Source organism: Ursus americanus, chromosome 12 (assembly GCF_024610735.1).
Source record: "Ursus americanus isolate L20-20 chromosome 12, mUrsAme1.1.p, whole genome shotgun sequence".
NCBI classification, from domain to species: domain Eukaryota; kingdom Metazoa; phylum Chordata; class Mammalia; order Carnivora; family Ursidae; genus Ursus; species Ursus americanus.
Genome location: NC_142138.1, coordinates 66,050,498 through 66,068,815, shown reverse-complemented (window position 1 = coordinate 66,068,815; position 18,318 = coordinate 66,050,498). Strand labels below are relative to the sequence as shown.

At 40.2% G+C, this 18,318-nt stretch overlaps 1 protein-coding gene across 3 annotated transcripts in view; it reads left to right on the top strand.

Annotated features, from left to right (window-relative positions):
- The window catches only part of WARS2 (tryptophanyl tRNA synthetase 2, mitochondrial), a 96,083-nt gene that overhangs the window by 38,992 nt on the left and 38,773 nt on the right, over positions 1-18,318 (top strand). For 2 of the 3 annotated variants that reach the window (XM_045801392.2, XM_087866203.1), the window contains one exon: positions 8,841-9,098. In XM_045801392.2, coding sequence (XP_045657348.2) covers positions 8,841-9,098 — 258 coding nt within the window. Of the gene's footprint in view, positions 1-3,627; positions 3,721-8,840; positions 9,099-18,318 lie in introns of all 3 variants that reach the window. The other variant, XM_045801393.2, reaches the window with a different exon arrangement.

Genomic DNA, 18,318 nt, shown 5'->3' with positions numbered 1-18,318 from the left:
ATTTCACTTTCCCACAGAAACAATTTTATGAATGGTGTTCAGGTAGAGCTGAAATGGTGATGTTAAAACCATTTGTCAGGAATACTGTGGGCTCAATAAGGCTTCAATGGACTGCCTTCCAGGAACTCAACTGGCATTTAAAGAATTGAGTTTCTGAGTTTCAGAAAACCAATTTTCAAACGAACTCTTAGAACATAACTTGTTTAGGAACTAACAATAACTGGAACATTTGACTCATTTTGTTTATAGTCATTTTGCCCTTTACATTTTGGAGCCAAAGTGGGGCGGGGGGAAGACTTGTCATTCATTCCACTCACATTTATTAGGTGCTCACAGTGTACCTGGCACTGCTATATTTGGGGATTTACAGATGAAAAAGACAGCCCCTGCCCTAGAGGAGCTCATATTCTAGGTGGGAAAATATTTTCTAAGCAAATAAGAAAATATTTACCAAGTTGCCAGTGTGATATGTGCAATAATGCAGAACAAATGAATGAAGGAGGGATCTGTTCTGCCTTGGGGATGGGGGGAGACAGAGAATGGGAGGGGGCGGGAGGAGAGAGAGAAAGAAAGAGTAGGGGGAGAGGGAAGCAGAAAGAAAATGGGGAATGGGGGGGCTGACTCTGTGTGTGTGGGAGAGAGACAGGGAGGGAGGTTTAAGAGGTTTAGAATCAGGAAGAGATTGTTAGACCTTGAAGACCCAGGGGATTTGCCCAGTAGAGAAGGGGGTGAAGGGCATCCAGGGTGATGGAACAGTCTGAATGCACATTGGGAATGAGCTGTACAGGACTGGCCAGTAACCAAGTTAGCTCTTCTCATAGGATGATGGAGGACAACTGGGAAGGGCATTCCTGGCCACACAAAGTTTGAGCCTTAACCCAGAAGAAGAAAAGAGAAGACTACATTGTTATCTCAGACCTTCTTTTTTAAAGAATTTTCTTCTCCTATATGTTTCGCACTACCCTGAGGAAGACAACTTCTTATTTTCAACAAAATATTCATACTTAGAAAATGTCTTGAATCTGGCGGTGTTCAAACCTGTGCTCTGGGAAGCCCCCTCAGAGGCTGGCTGGGGTAGGGCCGAAGAGCAGGCAGGGCTCCCTCCACCCCTCCCATCAGCCACCCACCTTACCAGCTTTTCTTTGGGCAGCTTTACATGTTGGGCACATCTAGGGAGAATATTACATTTGAAAAAGGGTACGTAACTAAAAAAGAAAGGCTTGAAGAACACTGTAATCTACTCACACATTTCCTAAGTCTGAGGGCTCTGGTGTGCATAGCCAAACCTCTCAACCGCGGGCAAGAGGATGACTGTTCTCGGACCATCAGCTGCAGATGGGACATGAGGCCAGCACTGATGTGGCTGTGTGACCAGGGACAGTGGTTAGGAGGGGAGCCTTCAGTTGGCTGCAGAGGTAATGAGAAACTCATTTCTCCCCGGGATGATCTTATACTTTAAGATCAACATTTGAATTTTCTAATGACAAAAAACTGATCTTTTCTTAAGCATTTCAGATTATTCTTTACACTTTTAAAAGTTTAGTACTTCTTGATCTCTTGCCTGTGTTTCCTGCTCTATTCAACATAAAAATATAATGTGCGGTGGTGGTGAAGATGTTTATGTCAAAAATTTCACCCTCGCTGATTGGGTTTATTTATTTTTACTTTTTTTTTTTTCCTTGCTGATTTGGTTTAGCAAGTGGTGTTATCATTAGGAATTAAAAATATTTCTTACCCCATATCACAGTATGTTATAAATATTTGTCATCTTCAGATAATATGTTAGTTTATTTTTAATCACCTTTCCAATGAAAACTCAAGGGACTAGCCAATTTATTCTGTACACCTACATATAACCTTTCCGTTTAAATATAACTTAGCTGCCCTGAGGTGACAATGCAATGTTTCCTGGGAGCCAAAGTCCCCAGACTTTGTATTTAATCATCTCTGTCCAATGGGGAGACATCCCCTGAATTGCCGTTTAACGTGTAGGGAAAAAAACAAAGAAGACCCGAAGAATATAAGCCCAGTTGAGGTACAAAGGAAATAGCTACAGAAGAAAAGAGCATGGTCAATGTCCAAAGCTGGGGAAGAGCATTCTGTGGTCGGTGGCAGAGCTCTGGGGTTCTGAATTCTGGTCCCAGCTGTACCACCAGCTGTGTGTCCTTGGCCTTTTGGTAAACAACCTCTGGGACACACTTTGTCCCTCTGAGAAGGCTATGTGGGGAGGGGAGGTGTTGGTGGGCTGAGGGTGCTTAATGGCCAGGCCAACCTTGAGGTGAAGAAGTGCCACACGGGCTGCAGCCCAGTGTGGAGGAAGGGACCGAGCTGGAGTCAGCAACAAGAGCTCAGCTCTGGGTCTGATCGAGGTAAGGTACGTGCAAGTGCCTGGGAGTGTTTCCGATTGCCACAGCCTGTGACAAGAAGGAAAATATATGTGCCTGAGCCTTCCTTCCATCCCATGGTGGGAGCACCACACTGAGCACACAGGACAAATAGACGTGCAGCTCTTGAAATGTGGACGAGGCTTAAATAAGTCTGCAGGAACCTTTTAAAAGTTGAGTTTATTCAACTCTTGCACAGCCTAACAATACATATTAAGTGTGTATCATCTGTGCCCTTAACGGACTCACAGATGACTGAGCTCGTCACTTCTTTCTAATTTTTTCTTTATAAAATATTTTTTTCCCTTTGGTTTTAATTATCGGCTTACATATTTGGGGGCATATAAGCGGTGTTTGGGGGTGATGTAAGACCTACTTTCTCTTATATTGAACTAATATTTACTATACCGATTCCCAGGTCTGAGCATCTGGTTTCATTTCTAAGCAGAAATGAACCCATTTTTCTTGGTGCTGAGTCAGCATTTTCTCCCCAGACCCAGGGCTCCCCGTACTTTCTGGAAGAAAGAGCTGACCGTGGCAGAACAATGCTGAGCGGTGGCCAAAGAAAGCTTCAGAAGAGCACCTCACTCCTCCCAGCTGGAGCTGAGGTGCTGGTTTTTATGTTGAGTCTCCTCTGTTTCAGCCCTTAAATCACGAATTGGTAGGAGAAGCATTTTCAAAACAGCAACAACAACAAACCATTGAGATGTTCAAGGAGCCTAGGATTGAAATAGTAGGGTGACATATATGATAGAGTTGGGAAACGCTGACAGAGAGCTAAGGAGTAGAATCTGAAGATGTGTTTTTATTTATATACAATTAGAAGGATAAACAGACTTATAGAAAGGGATTTTCAGCCCAATTAGTGAATAATGTTGGTTGCTTTTTTTTTTTTTTTTAATCATACTCTATGCTAACATGCCCTTTATGGAACCGATTAGATACAGTGGTTATTCAGCCAAGGCTTTGGTGTGCAACCTGCAGTTAAAACAGGCACAGTGAATGCACAGTTGACGTTACAGCATTACCAAGGTGGCCCTAATAATAAGAGGCTTAATATTTGCACTTGAAACCTTTGGTTCCCAACACCATACCCAAGCTGAAAGTGTTTCGAAGCTAGTAGGCAGCCTCCTTTTGATGTATTTTATTCACTTGGAATTAAAGACAGAAGCTCTTTCTAGCTAATCACAAAAAATATTTTTTTGCTAGAATAAGCACATTCTGATTCGTCACTTGCTTTCAGGTGCAGTAATTAAAATGAAGGTAATCATGAATTTTGGATCCACTACGTACCTTAAGACCGGAAGAGTGTTAGCTACGCCTGTCAGATAGCTAAGTACGTTCTCCCTTTGGTTTGCGCACCCACCCTCTCTTCTGGAATAGATCAGATCCCCGGGGCTGCTGTTGCCCCCTGGTAAAGCTGTTTCTGTTACAAAATGAGCCAATGAGTATATTGACTAAAGCGGCATTTGCGAAGGAGATAGCGCCTGAAATAAAAACGGAGCCCTGTTTTGTAAAATGCTGCTTTTTTATCCCCTGCACTGCGATGGGACTGTAGGTTGATGCTGCAGACGTCCCCATGAGCGAGTGCCTGTGGGCTAGTCCCGAAGCGGTTTTCTTTGTGGCTTGCCTCCTGTCCACTGGGAAGCCCGTTTTCCTCTCATTTTCGTTCTTTTCCAGCTCTCTCTCGTGCTTTTGAACACAGAACCCCCCATCCTCCCACCACCCAAACTCCACATTCCAGCCCCGTGATTTCACAGTACCGGGCGAGCTCCCCTGCCAGGCCGGCAGGCTGCCTGCTGACTCTTGCAGGGGGAACAGATGGGAACATAAACTCGCCGCAAAGGAGCAGGATACTCTCTGTATATTTTTAAGACCAGGAATCCAGTTCTCATTTAGAGGCTGTATTTTTTTAATAGCTCCTTGAAAATTGAACAAAACATTTCTTGTTGCTCTTATTTCTTGATAACATCATTCCCTCTGCGTGGATGTATAGAATCACAGAAACTAGAGAATGGAAAAGATATATTAGATCATGTCTCGGCCATTCCCAGTGGTTACAGTTCTTTTTTTCCCACACTCTGCCCTCTATAGTGCTTTTCTCTTTTAGTTTTCTCAAGAATTAGTTTTTCCATTTCTCCTGGGGAATAATTCCTGAGTTTGACCACGGAGGAATGTATGTGCAGATAGATATCCATAGTCTTTTTTTTTTTTCAGCCTGATAGCCCGACTCTTCATAACCCTTTCTTTTAGCATAAACAGCCCCTCTTCGTCCTAAGTCAAGTATTTCTGGATGGTACTTTTTTTTCTCTTCCATTTATTAAGTTCAGAGCTTGTTTTTCTGCTTTGCTTTCTCTCTTCATCAATCAGTCCCTAAAGGCCATTAATCATATTTTTACCTCACTGAAAGCTCCTTTGCTTATTCCCATATCAGGAGCCCAGAGCTGGTTGAGCTCCCACGGTACTAAAGAAGCCTCATTGATATGTGCTTATTCTATCCTCTCTCTCTCTCTCTCTCTCTCTCATCCCTGGCCCCCAGCCTCAGTTCACGACCACAAACTGTTTTCTACAAAAAATGTTTCTAAATTATGATTTGGGGAATTAGTCATATTAGTCATCTCAAGGCCATGTGTGTGCGCGTGTGTGCGCGTTGCCCGTGCATGTGGTTTTAGGTGGTAAGATTCTATTTGTTCTCAGTTACTTAGAAGATATTTTTCATATCCTTGGAGCCACAGATCTTTCAGGTCTCCTGAGTGCTTGGATCAAGTATAATTCTGGACCATGGAGCTATGATGCATCAATAGAATGTAGCATTCTATTTTAGAGCTGTCATCTCAGAAGTAGAGAGGAAAAGAAGCAGATACGGGGGAGACAGACTGTATTTGTAGGATTTAGAATTCTTGGGGAAAGGGAAGGGCAAAATTTAAATAGCCTTGACCCACACATATCTAAAGAAGATTCGCTCTTAAAAGCTAGTATATAGACTAGGTATATAGACTTTTTATTATGTCACTTTGGTTTTTTTGAATATATATCTCAATTATATTGAGGTATAATTGACAAATGAAATTGTAAGATAGACTTATTTTGCTTAGCGTAATACCCTCTAGTTCCATCTATATTGTTGCAAATGGCAAGATTTCATTTTTTTGGTGGTTTTTATCATATGATCTCACTCATATGTGGAATTTAAGAAACAAAACAGAAGATCATAGGGGAAGAGAGGAGACAATAAAACAAGATGTAATCAGAGAGGGAGACAAACCATAAGAGACTCTTAATCTTAGGAAACAAACTAAGGGTTGCTGGAGGGGAGGGGGTGGGGATGGGGTAACTGGGGGATGGACATTGGGAGGGCACATGATGTCATGAGCACTGGGCGTTTCATAAGACTGATGAATCACTGACCTCTACCTCTGAGACCAATAATACATTCTATGTTAACCAATTGAGTTTAAATTTTAAAAATTTTAAAAATAAAATAAATAAAGGAAAAAAATTGTAAGATATTTAAAGTGTATATCACGGTGATTTGATATACATATGCCTTGTAAAAGGCTCCCTCCACCTTGTTAATTAACACACCACCATCTTACATGTTTATTTTCATTTATTTGTTTTTGGTGAGAATATTTAAGTTCTACTCTCAGCAAATTCCACTTATACAACACAGTGTTATCAACTGTAATCACCATGTTTTACCTTAGATCCTCATATGCTATATGGTTTCCTGGATTGGAGGACCTAATATAAAAACACCAGTTCTCCCCAAAGCAATCCATAGATTCAATGCAATCTCAATAAAACCCCAATAGTTTTTTGTTGAAACTTGACAAGGTGATTCTAAAATGTACAGGGAAGGGATGCCTGGGTGGCTCAGTCAGTTAAGTGTCGGCCTTCAGCTCAGGTCATGATCCCAAGGCCTTGGGATCGAGCCCCACATTGGGCTCTCTGCTCGGCAGGGACCCTGCTTCTCCCTCTCCCTCTGCCTGCTGCTCCCCCTCTGCTTGTGTTCTCTCTCTCTCTCTCTGACAAATAAATAAATAAAATATTTTTAAAAATTAAAAAATAAAATGTATGAGGAAGTATAAAAAGCCAAGGATGGGTAGGCTAATTCTTGAAGATGAAGGTAAAAAGGACTTGCTCCACTACGTCCCAAGACTTACTAAAAAGGCACTGTGGTACTGATCAGAGATAGACACACAGACTGATGGGACAGAATAGAAAGACCAGATACAGACACAAGCATAAAGAGATGCTTGATTTATGACAGAAGTGGCATTCCAGAGTAATGGTCAAAGCCAACCTTTTCCATAAATGGTGCTGGAATTATCTGACATCTCCATATGGGGGGAAAGGAAAAAAAGGAATTGGATGCCTACCTTACACCATATGCAAAAAACTCCAAATGGATACAGACTTAAATGCGAAAGATAAAACTTTAAAGCATACTCACACATGCATATACATATGCTTTATATGTGAGTATATGTATAAACACTCTTATCTTCGTGACCTCAAGGTATTGAAAGATTTCTTGTATGCCATGAAAGTCTGTAGTCAAAAATTATATATTTGGTAAAATTAAGAGTGTCTCTTCATCAAAAGATAACATAAAGAAGACAAATAGCTATACAATGAGCGCATATATTGGCCATACATGTAATTGACAAAATATTAGTATCCAGGATATATAAAAATACCTAAATCAATAAAAAGACAATCCAATCTGAGAAAAATAGGCAATATAACTTCAGTAGGCTCTCCATAGAAGAGGAAATAAAAATGGCCAATAACCATAAGAGATCTCGATTTCTTTAATAATCAAAGAAATGCAATTAAACCATAGTGAGATTCCACATCATATCTACCCTATTAACTCAAAATGAAAATACTGGCAGTGTTGATGAGGATGGGGAGCAATAGACATTGATGGTAGAAATTGCAGTATGTTACATACTTAGGAGGGGGTTAGCACGCTGTAGTACACATACTTTATGACCCAGTAATTAGGTATATACACTAGAGAGAGTTGGCTCATAGAACACAAAGATACATGTATAAGAATGTTCTTTTTTTTTTTTCTCTCCATAAGTTTTTTTTTTTGGAAATTGGCAAGCCTACAGAAAAGTTGCAAAATTAATGCAACGAATGTGATAAAGCCTTACTGGATAGCAGGTAGTGGAAAGAACATACATGGGCCTTAAAGTAAGTGATGCCTGGCTTGACATCCCAACTTCACCACTTACTAGCTGTGTGACCATGGGCAATCTCTAAAGATCGGTGAGCCTCAGTTACCTCATCTGTAAATTGCAAATTGGAGGTAATAAAATGCCTACTGTATTGGGTATTGTAAGGATTAAAAGCATTAATGTATATCAAGTCCTGAGCATAAATGCCCGTAACATAGTTGTCCAGCAAATTATGGCTGCCATTATTAATATTTTGCTGCTGTTGTTAAAAATGATAATGACTCGTTTTATTTCTTCAGAACCTCTGAATGACAGCACATTTACTGATACATATTCATTTTTCATGTTTCATTACAGAATGCAAAATGATTCAAGAGAAAAATAGCATTTTTTTATCCTGTATTACTTTTTTCCTTCTCACTTTCCTATTGCAACTTCAATGTTAGAAAGTACAAACCAGAAAAACAAGCCCTTAACAAAAATGTTTTTATAATGTAAAAAAATTATACAAAATTAAAAACTCCTTTTGAAGAAATAAAAGAGTGGTTTTATCAAAAGTAAAAGGAAACTAAACCACAAAAAAGTTAAATAACTTGATCAAGAAGCAATATTAGAAATGGTGTGTAGGTTTTCTAATTTCTAACCCAAGATCCTGAACACTAAGTTGTAATATCAGCAATTATTTTTAAAAAAAGCTGAATTAAGAAAATAGCAGTAGCCTTTAGCCCTAATGCTGTGACTCCTGGCCTTAACTACAAAATGAATGAAATCACATGAAAAACTGTCAAGGCCCCTTTAATCTCCAGTGAAATTTGATTCTATGTCCGAAGTCTTTCTCACTGACCCCCAGATCCACAGTCATCTTTTCCTCTTGGGAACTCTGCCTTACCCCACTATTTATGTTTGCAAACCGATTGTGATCATGTTGCCACACTGTACTGTTACATATCTCTTTGTAAACCTATCCTCTCTCTCCAATTAGATTGCATCTCCTGGGGTTGCAGACTTTTTCTTATGTACCTTCGTATTTGTATGTTTTTGAGTGAAAAAAAAAATCCAACCACGTTTTAAATATAATTTTCTGTCCTAATAGCACCTAATAGAGTGCTTTGCCCAGGCACAAAATAAATGCTGGATATATAAGGATAATGACTGTCAGATTGCAGTTGTAAAAAATAGACCTAGTTGTCATTGCTACAGTAACATGGGCATAGGATTCATGGATTCTGCCTCGAAAGCAAATGCTTGTTTTCCTGTGTTCCAGAAAGATGCTGTGAAGCGAGTATTCTCTGGCATTCAGCCTACAGGAATCCCCCACCTCGGCAATTACCTGGGAGCCATTGAGGCCTGGGTGAGGTTGCAGGAAGAGCATGGCTTGGTGCTCTACAGCATCGTTGACCTACACTCCATCACTGTCGCCCAGGACCCAGCCCTCCTTCAGCAGAGCATCTTGGACATGACTGCTGTTCTTCTTGCCTGTGGCATAAACCCAGAGAAGAGCATCCTTTTCCAACAATCTCAGGTCAGCTTCTCAGATTGAACCAAGAACACTTGCATTTTCTAGTTATTTGAGGAAAACTTTGAATGAAAGTTTATATAGCTCCTGTCTGTGATTCTTTTAAAATTGTTCAAGAGTGACTTCATCAGATGTGATGATTTCATTTTAATGTTTACCCTATATTCATATCTTTAAATGTCATCATAAGCAATAGTATTTTTCACCTTTTCCTCCACTATTCTTGCTTCATATACCAAAACGTTACATCTCGTTAGTACTTGTAAGTCTGGAATTGTTTTTCTCTACTGGGTTGTATTCAAACTGCTGAATTCATACTGTTGACTAATCTCCTGGTGATCAAGGATAGAATTTAGCAACCAGTGGTTTTGCATAATTTCAATGTTGCTTTACTGGGTAATGCATTTGGAAGGCCTAGTGGATAATTCCCATTGTTCCTTCTTTGTGTAATAGCTTTTGAGAAGACTTGAGAGAACTAGCTAGGAAATTGGAAGACAATGTCCAGTCTCTTGAGTCCAAGCCAAGAAAGGCTTCAGAACAAAGCCAAAATATTTGACTGATATCGTCACTATGGATGAATCAGTTTACTCTTGGACGGGCAGATAGCCTGGACCAGAGACAGGGCACTTAAGAGACTCCATAGCAAAGAAGATGAAAAATTTAACTGGATCATGCCCTCATTACATATCTGCTTGAACCTTGTGACAAAGCCACAGCCCAGGAACAGTATGTTATACATGTTTGCTACATGTTAACATGTATGCATGTGTGATATGGGTTATACATGTGTGTATCTCCTGCCTTGATCATAAACTTCTGACAATCATCATTTTTATGTGTATCACCCACAGAACTTAGTATAGTGATTCACAGAGAGTGACCCTTTAAAAAAATATGTAAGAAATGAATATCTTCAAAAGTAAATACATTTATCAACTTAAAACTCGTTTCCAGCTTAGAAATAATGTGATAGAGTAATAGACTCTGACCATGAAAATGTCCATAAAGGCAATTTACCTCTATTTCCTTCCTCAAAGTTGGTCAGAAAGCCTTTATTTACACATAACTTTTCAAATTCAATCTTGGACTGATCTAGTTGTTTTAAATATATAAATATACTTGCTTATGTTGGGCAGATACCTGTGTCCCTATAATTTCCATCCACTCACTTGACTTACGCTCTCTAAAAATACATGGTAAATCAACTGTCTTCCACATGACTACTCTTCAAATACTCAGAGACATCTGTTACACACTAGCCTTACCCTACAGGTCCTTACCCCATAGGTCTTACCTCCTTCAAGCTAGTTGTCCCACCTTGGGAGCACTCTTGCTGTCTACTTGAAAGAAATGTGCCTGTCCCATTTCATGAAACAATCTTTATTCACACTCTTCAAGCCTGTCTCCAGCATTATAATGCCGATCATTAGAACCACTTCGTAAGTTACCTGATACATCTTCACTTCATCTAAGCTGTTTTTGATACAAGCTCCCTTTTGATTCTTATGTGATACCATTTCTAAAAATCGTATTCCCAGTACTTATTTCCATACTTCTGGAAGGCAAAAATGTCTGCATCTCCACAAAGTAACCACTTGCCAGACTGCTTTGTTAAGTGACGTTTAAAATTAAAGGCTCATTTTCAACCACATCCAGTGCTTGCACTTTGAGCTCATACCCCCAGGAATGATCACCACATTATAATTTTTATCTCCTTTTTGAAGGATTTTGGGCAGTGACCTCCACAAGCATCTAAAATTTGCAATAATTGAGGTCTCTTCTTCAACGGGGTACTTTGGTATTCAAAACAGCAATTGAAAGGGTCACCCACAGTGTGGGACTTTGTAAGAATTCCCTCATAAATGAGGGATCATGAAAGTCACCTTCCTTTTGATTTTTTTTATGTTATGTAGTGAGCTCCTTGGTCCCAGGAGTTGTGGGTTTAGGTCAGAGAGGGCAGGTCACTGGTGTTGCCTGTTTCCTCAGTGGCCTCATGCAGCTCCACACTGCCTCATAGGTCCCCTGCTCCCATCCCAGACTGCAGCTCCCTCCAGGGAGTTTGGGTAGCTTGCCAGGAAAATGTGAGCGTAGTACTCATCTGCCTACAGTCTACACTTTGTCCCACAAAGACAGTATGCAAGACTTCCTCAGGTGTCTTTCTGACCTCAAGACGTATTTGGTCTGGGCCATTTCCTTTTTTAACTCAGGCAACCAACCTGAATACAACTCAGCGGATGGACTGGATATCTTACCAGGTTTTCTTTCCTTTGTTTAATTATTTAATAAAGAAAAATTGAAATATGCATAGAAGAGTAGGGAAACTAGTGTACTGTATCCCCATCACTTACTAGCATTTTTTTTTGTCTCATCAATGTTGTTTTTTCGTTGTTGTTGAAGTATTTATTTAGATTTATTTATTTATTTATTTGAGAGAGAAAGAGAGAGGGGGGAGGGGCAGAGGGAGAGAAAGTCTTAAGCAGACTCTGTGCTGAGCGTGGAGTCCAGTGCAGGGCGTGGGGGGGGGGCAGTGCTCATCGTGGGGCTCAATCTCACAATCCTGAGATCACAACTCTGAGTCAAAACCAAGAGTCAGACGCTTAACTGCACCACCCAGGTGTCCCGGTGGTGGTTTAAGTATTTTAAAGCAGATAACACACATCATTGCATTTCAGTCCCTAAATATTTCAATGTACTTCTGTATAAACCGAGGAAATTTTCTTACATAACCACAATATCGTCATCACACCTAACAAAGCTAATGATAATTCCATATGATCATCTAATATCCAGTCCATATTCAAATTATGCTGATTTTCCCAAAATGTCTGTTCTTTTTTTTAATAATAATTTTTTATTATGTTATGTTAGTCACCATACAGTACGTCCCAAGTTTTTGATGTAAAGTTACATGATTCATTACTTGCGTATAACACCCAGTGCACCGTGCAATACGTGCCCTCCTTACTACCCATCACTGGCCTATCCCATTCCCCAACCCCCTCCCCTCTGAAGCCCTCAGTTTGTTTCCCAGAGTCCATAGTCTCTCATGGCTCATTCCCCCTTCTGTTTACTCCCCCTTCATTCTTCCCTTCCTTCTCCTACCGATGTCCCTGCTGTTCCTTATGTTCCATAAATGAGTGAAACCATATAATTGTCTTTCTCTGCTTGACTTATTTCCCTTAGCATAATCTCCTCCAGTCCCATCCATGTTGCTGCAAATGTTGGGTAATCGTTCTTTTTGATGGCTGAGTAATATTCCATTGTATATATGGACCACATCTTCTTTATCCATTCGTCTGTTGAAGGGCATCTTGGCTCCTTTCACAATTTAGCTATTGTGGACAATGCTGCTATGAACATTGGGGTGCATATGGCCCTTCTCTTCACTACGTATGTATCTTTGGGGTAAATACCCAGTAGTGCAATTGCTGGATCATAGGGTAGCTCTATTTTTAACTTTTTAAGGGCTCTCCACACTGTTTTCCAAAGTAGCTGTACCAACTCCAAAATGTCTTTTATATTTGGCTTGTTTAAATAATGATCCAATGAAGGTCTACACATTGCATTTTTTTCATATATTTTTGTTTATTGCTCAAGTTTTATTTTTATTTCCCATAAAGTTAATCCTGCATTTGAAAAGAATTAAAAACTTAGATTTTTAGGGGCACCTGGGTGGCTTAGCCAGTTAAGTGTCTGCCTTCAGCTCAGGTCATGATCCCAGGGTACTGGGATGGAGCCCCACATCAGGCTCCCTGTTCAGCGGGGAGCCTGTTTCTCCCTCTCCCTTTGCCGCTCTCTTGCTCTCTTTCTCTCTCTCAAATAAATAAATAAAATCTTTTTAAAAAATTAAGATTTTCATGCTCCCACCTTTTTCATGCCTTTGATATGTTAATTGAGTTTCCTTTTATTCATTATAAAATTAGCTCTTTTGAACATAAAAATAAACCTTATAATTTTTTTTGCTTTCTCTTAGTGCTAGTGTGTATTGGCTGATGGTTAGTGGCTATAAACTACCATTCACATAGTTGCTCATCACCAATTTTAATAGTTTGTAAGAAACTCTGCTTGCCTAGTGCCCATAGAGTGCCCGGGCATCAGTTCCTTCAGAGCGGCCGTGAAGCTTCTAGTTGTTCAAGGAGGATGGTGGGAAGGTCTTCCTCATGCTGTATCTTGAAAGTATGAAGGACAGGCTGGATTTGCTTCTTAGAACCATTCTCAAGTAGGAGTATAAGTGGAAAAGCTAGTGTCCCTGAAACAGTGATTATTCTAGACAGCTGGCCCCATATTTGCAGTGTTCTAGTAGGTGGAAGAATCCTCACGGTGTTTGTGTTGTGTGTCTTATCATACAGTAGTCAACAACTGTCTTTATCAGTCTGTGGAGTCTCTAATAGATGCAGACTGAAAAGAAAACACTCGTAGCATTGTCATATTTAGAAAAAAAATGAGAAGTCATGTTTATTAGAAAACTAATATTTTTAAATGTGTAAGATCTCAAAATCCTTTTCATGTATATGACCTCACTTTTAATCCTCAAACGAGCACATGAGTTAGGCTTTACTGTTCTTTCACATGTGAATAAATTAAGGTATGAAAAGATTGAGTAAATTATAAAACGTCCTTAAAACCATCTCTGAATGGTGCCTGGTACTTAGTAAATGCTTAACAAATATATCTTCTTAACCTAACCTGAAGTCATCCAGGTGACAAATCCAGGACTCTTTTTTTTTTTTCTTCCTAAAACACTGCTTTTAGAAGGTGTTCTCATGGGAGGGAGCCTTATGCTACCTCCCCACCATGCTTTTGCCTCAGTAGCTGACGGCAGAGGGGCAGTGGAGAGCCAGAACTGACCCCAAGATCCTCATTATTTCTTGCCTGGACAGTCCTCTCACCCCTTCACTCCTACCTCAGGCTTTCCTGGCAGCAGGCCTCCCCCCAGCACTGTAGCCATGCTCATCTTTCTTCCTCAGATACCTCAGCACCTCTCTCCTTACCCTCAGGGTAAAAATCCAAGCTCAGTTTCTAGAAAGCCCTTCAAGAAAGAGGCCCCTGATATAGACAGACAGATACATACATACATACGTACATGCAATGGAATATTACTCAACCATAAAAAAGAATGAAATCTTGCTGCTTGAGACAACATGGATGGATCTAGAGAGTATAACACCAAGTGAAATAAGTCACTGAAAGACAAATAGCATATGATTTCACTCGTGTGGAATTTAAGAAACAAAACAAACGAGCAAAGTAAAAAAAAAAGAGAGAGAGAGACAAACCAAGAAACAGACTCTTAACTGCAGAGAACACACTGATGGTTCCCAGAGGGGAGGGCGGCGGGGGATGGGTGAAACAGGTGATGGGGGTTATGGAGGGCACTTGTCGTGATGATCACTGGGTGTTACATGGAAGAGTTTAGTTACTATATTGTATACCTGAACTAATATAAGTATACTAGAATTAAAATTAAAAAGTTAAAAGAATGACGCCCCTGAGAACATCAGGCCAGTGTTGTTTCCTCCTCACCACTTTTTAATCATCAGGTTATTTTTACTCAGATGATCTGATTAACTTTTACTAACAACTCTTTAAAGCAAGAGTTGGGGGTGGTTCTGGTTTTATTTTGAGAAAGTATGGTAAATCAGTTCTTAACTTACAAAGTGGGTAACTTAAGAGATCATTTCTACATTTTAACAGTTTTTTGTTAGCTCCTCTCTACTGGGAGTTTTGTGATGCATGGTAGCATTTAATTGATCATTAAATATGTAACCAAGAGGATAAGAAGTCAGAAAACAATTATACTTAAAGTGTTGTGAGCCAATGCCAGCTAAATTAGATATACCTACATTCCCTGCCCACACACAGTTATTTACAAGTAAAATTAAGAATTTTTGAAATTGCGTGTTAGAGAAAAATATTTTTTTATATTATATAATGTGCTCTTTCCCTGTCTATCCATTGTGTTAAGCAAAGTACTTGGAGCTAAATATAAAGACTAGTTCCCCCAGGTGCTATTGTTGTCCAGGGGAGTAAGTTCTAGCAATCATTTGAAGTAGGGAAAGAATTTAGCTGTGTTATAATGCTTATTTTACCAATAATTTTCATCTCCAATCCTTTGCATTCTTTCTCAGCAGTCTGACTGAAACAATTTAGACTTATTGAAGATTTTTCTCATTATTTTCTTTTTCTTTCTCTCCCACTGGCCTCTAGTCATGGCGCTTCCCCTAAAATATGTTTGCCATATGTGGGGAATTTTACAGAGCCTCTCCTCTGAAAGGTGTGTGTGTGTGTGTATGTGTGTGTGTGTGTGTGAGAGAGAGAGAGAGAGAGAGAGAGAGAGCGCGAGTGCACGCCTGCCTGTGTGTGTTTGGCAGGGGTTTCCATCCCAATGCCAAAGTCAATGGTCTTTTATTTCCAGCAGACCTGCGTGCACATCCAGTCTGATTCCCACAGCTGTCTCTGAGGTGCACGTCTCCACATCTTTAGTTGTTACTTTCCTTGTGAACTAATCACCGTGCAGATGGAAGATAAAAGCCGGAGTTCATAGCTTTGGGCGCTGGCTCTGTGCCAAGGCTAGGAGAAAAGGACAGTTTTGACCAGCGGACACCGTGTTACAGAGCACCCAGAACTCTCCGCGGAAGAGTTGAGGGAGGAGAATGGAATCTGCAGCCTTGGAAGGTGGCTTCATTCTCTAATTAGAGTTATGTTTTGTTTTCCAGGAAACTCAAATCAAGAATAATAATAATGGATAATAATAAATAATAAGCAAGCTCTCACATGAATCCTGGCTCACTGTATACAAACACAAGCTGTACCTGACCCATGTCCCTTATCTCAGAGGTGTGAGACCAGCAACACCTAAACTTGGATGGACAGTATCACGTTTTCCCTCATCCCAGGAATTTTAGAAGCCTCTTTGAGTACAGATTTTTATTTGTTGGGCTCTCATAGTTGTTAGGCGACCAACAACAGGTGCAACATACAACTCATAATAGAAAGGAAGAAGGGGCACCTGGCTGGTTCAGTCGGTAGAGCACGAGACCCTTGATCTCGGGTTTGTGAGTTCGAGCCCCATGTTGGGTGTAGAGATTACTTAAAAAATAAATTTAAAAAATTTTGAAGAAAGGAAGCAAACAAACGTCCACATGGATTAATGGACTTGAAGAATCAATCTGTAAAATTGGCATTTCCTCCGAAGTTTCTCGGGAGAGACAAAGGATCCAAATGGCCCATGGCAGAAATAATAAAGAGAAGTTAGGAAAATCATTATACAACCAAACTCCTCATGTATTTCTTTCTCTAAGAAGTTTCCACTAGTACCACTTTCCTTGCCTACATCTATAGTCCTGTGTGACTCGATGAGCAAGTGAGAGTAGTTTCGCTGCCTCCGTCCCGGGCCACAGGATGATGTCATATCTTAATACTTTCAAGAAGAGTTCTGGTTTATTATCAGAGCAAGAGTGGAAAAAGCACAAGTTTTGCAGCCGCATCGAGTTGGCCTGAATCTCACTGTGACCTCTTCTTGTTGTCACACACTGGGCAAGTTCTCTGAACCCCTGTTTTAGTGTCTATAACAGGGATATTTGAATAATATGACATATAGTACTGGTAAATAATACCCTTTTCTCTTGCCCTACCCCTACCTACCCCGCTGCATACAATACTACTCCCACCCGTCTTCTTTTTTCTTATTTTAAGGTTTTATTTATTTATTTGACACAGAGAGTGGGGGAGAGAGTGCACAAGTACGGGGAGCGGCAGGCAGAGGGAGAGGCAGGCTCCCCGCTGAGCTGGGAGCCAATGTGGGGCTCGATCCCAGAACCCCAAGATCATGACCTGAGCCGAAGGCAGACGCTTAACCAACTGAGCCCCCCAGGCAGCCCTCACCCCAGGCTTCTTGATACTGTAAAGATTTAAAGGTGGAGTAGAATTGGAAAGTGGAGGTCAAATTAATGACAGTTCCTGCTGTCACACTCAATAATAAAATATTTTCTGAAAAGGTAATTGTTGAAGGTTTTTTGGGACCTTCTTAAATAGTTCAGATATTCAGAAAAGCAGGAGGATGAATGGTTGCTTTTTGAAATACTAACCTTTGGGCATACTTGCTTCATAGTTGCTTAGTTTTGCTTCACAAACCTGTCCCCCTGAAACAAATAATACATTATATGTTAACCTAAAAAAAAAGAAATAAAATATTACAAGTATAGTGGAAACTTTCTGTTCTCTCTAATCCCATTCCACTTGGTAACCACTGTATTGAATTTGATACTCATCATTCCAATGTATGTATTTTTTTTAGAGATTTTATTTATTTATTTGAGAGAGAGAGAGAGCACAAGCTGGGGGTTGGAGGGCCAGAGGGAGAAGCAGACTCCCCACTGAGTGAGGAGTCCAACACAGGGCTTGATCCCAGGACCCTGAGATCACCACTGAGTGAAGTCTGATGCTTAACCGACTGAGCCACCCAGGCGCCCCTCCAATGTATGTATTTATATTTATATTGCAGAGGATTTGGCTGTAACGGTCCATATTATTAATTTTGCATGCTTTAAACTTAATGCACATAGCTTCCTGCATCTATATTTTTGCGTGCAGCATTTCTTGGCTGAGATTTGTTCATTTTGACCACTCTACAGCATTCCATTGTCTGGCTCTATCACAATGTATCCATTTTCCCAGCAAAGAATATTTAGGTTTTTTCTCTGATTTTTTTGTTACTGTAAACAATACTGTAGTGAGCAAACTTGTATATGCTTTTTATGGACACATGAAAGACTTTTCTAGTTATACATACCTGAAGTGGAGTCATAAGGATATTATGTGACATATACATCATCAGCCTTACTGGATATCGTCAGATTGCTCTTCAAATTGGGATTCCCATTTACATTCCCACCAACAGAAGAGGAAGGGAGAGATTACTCTCTGTCTACCATGTGCGCTCACAGTGGAAAGGCAGCTGTCTGAATACCAGGGAAAGAGCTTTCACCAGAACCTGACCCCGCAGGCACCCTGAGTTCAAACTTCCAGCCTCCAAAATTGTGAGACAATAAATTTCTGTTTCTTAAGCCACCCTGTCTGTGGTATCTCGTGATGGCAGCCCTAGCAGATTAATGCAGAACACTCAGCCAGTACCGTCGGTGGAAGGCTTGTTCTTGGATAGGAAATTCAATATTGTTAATATATCAGTTCTCTCCAACTTGAACCATAGATTCATTACAATACCAAT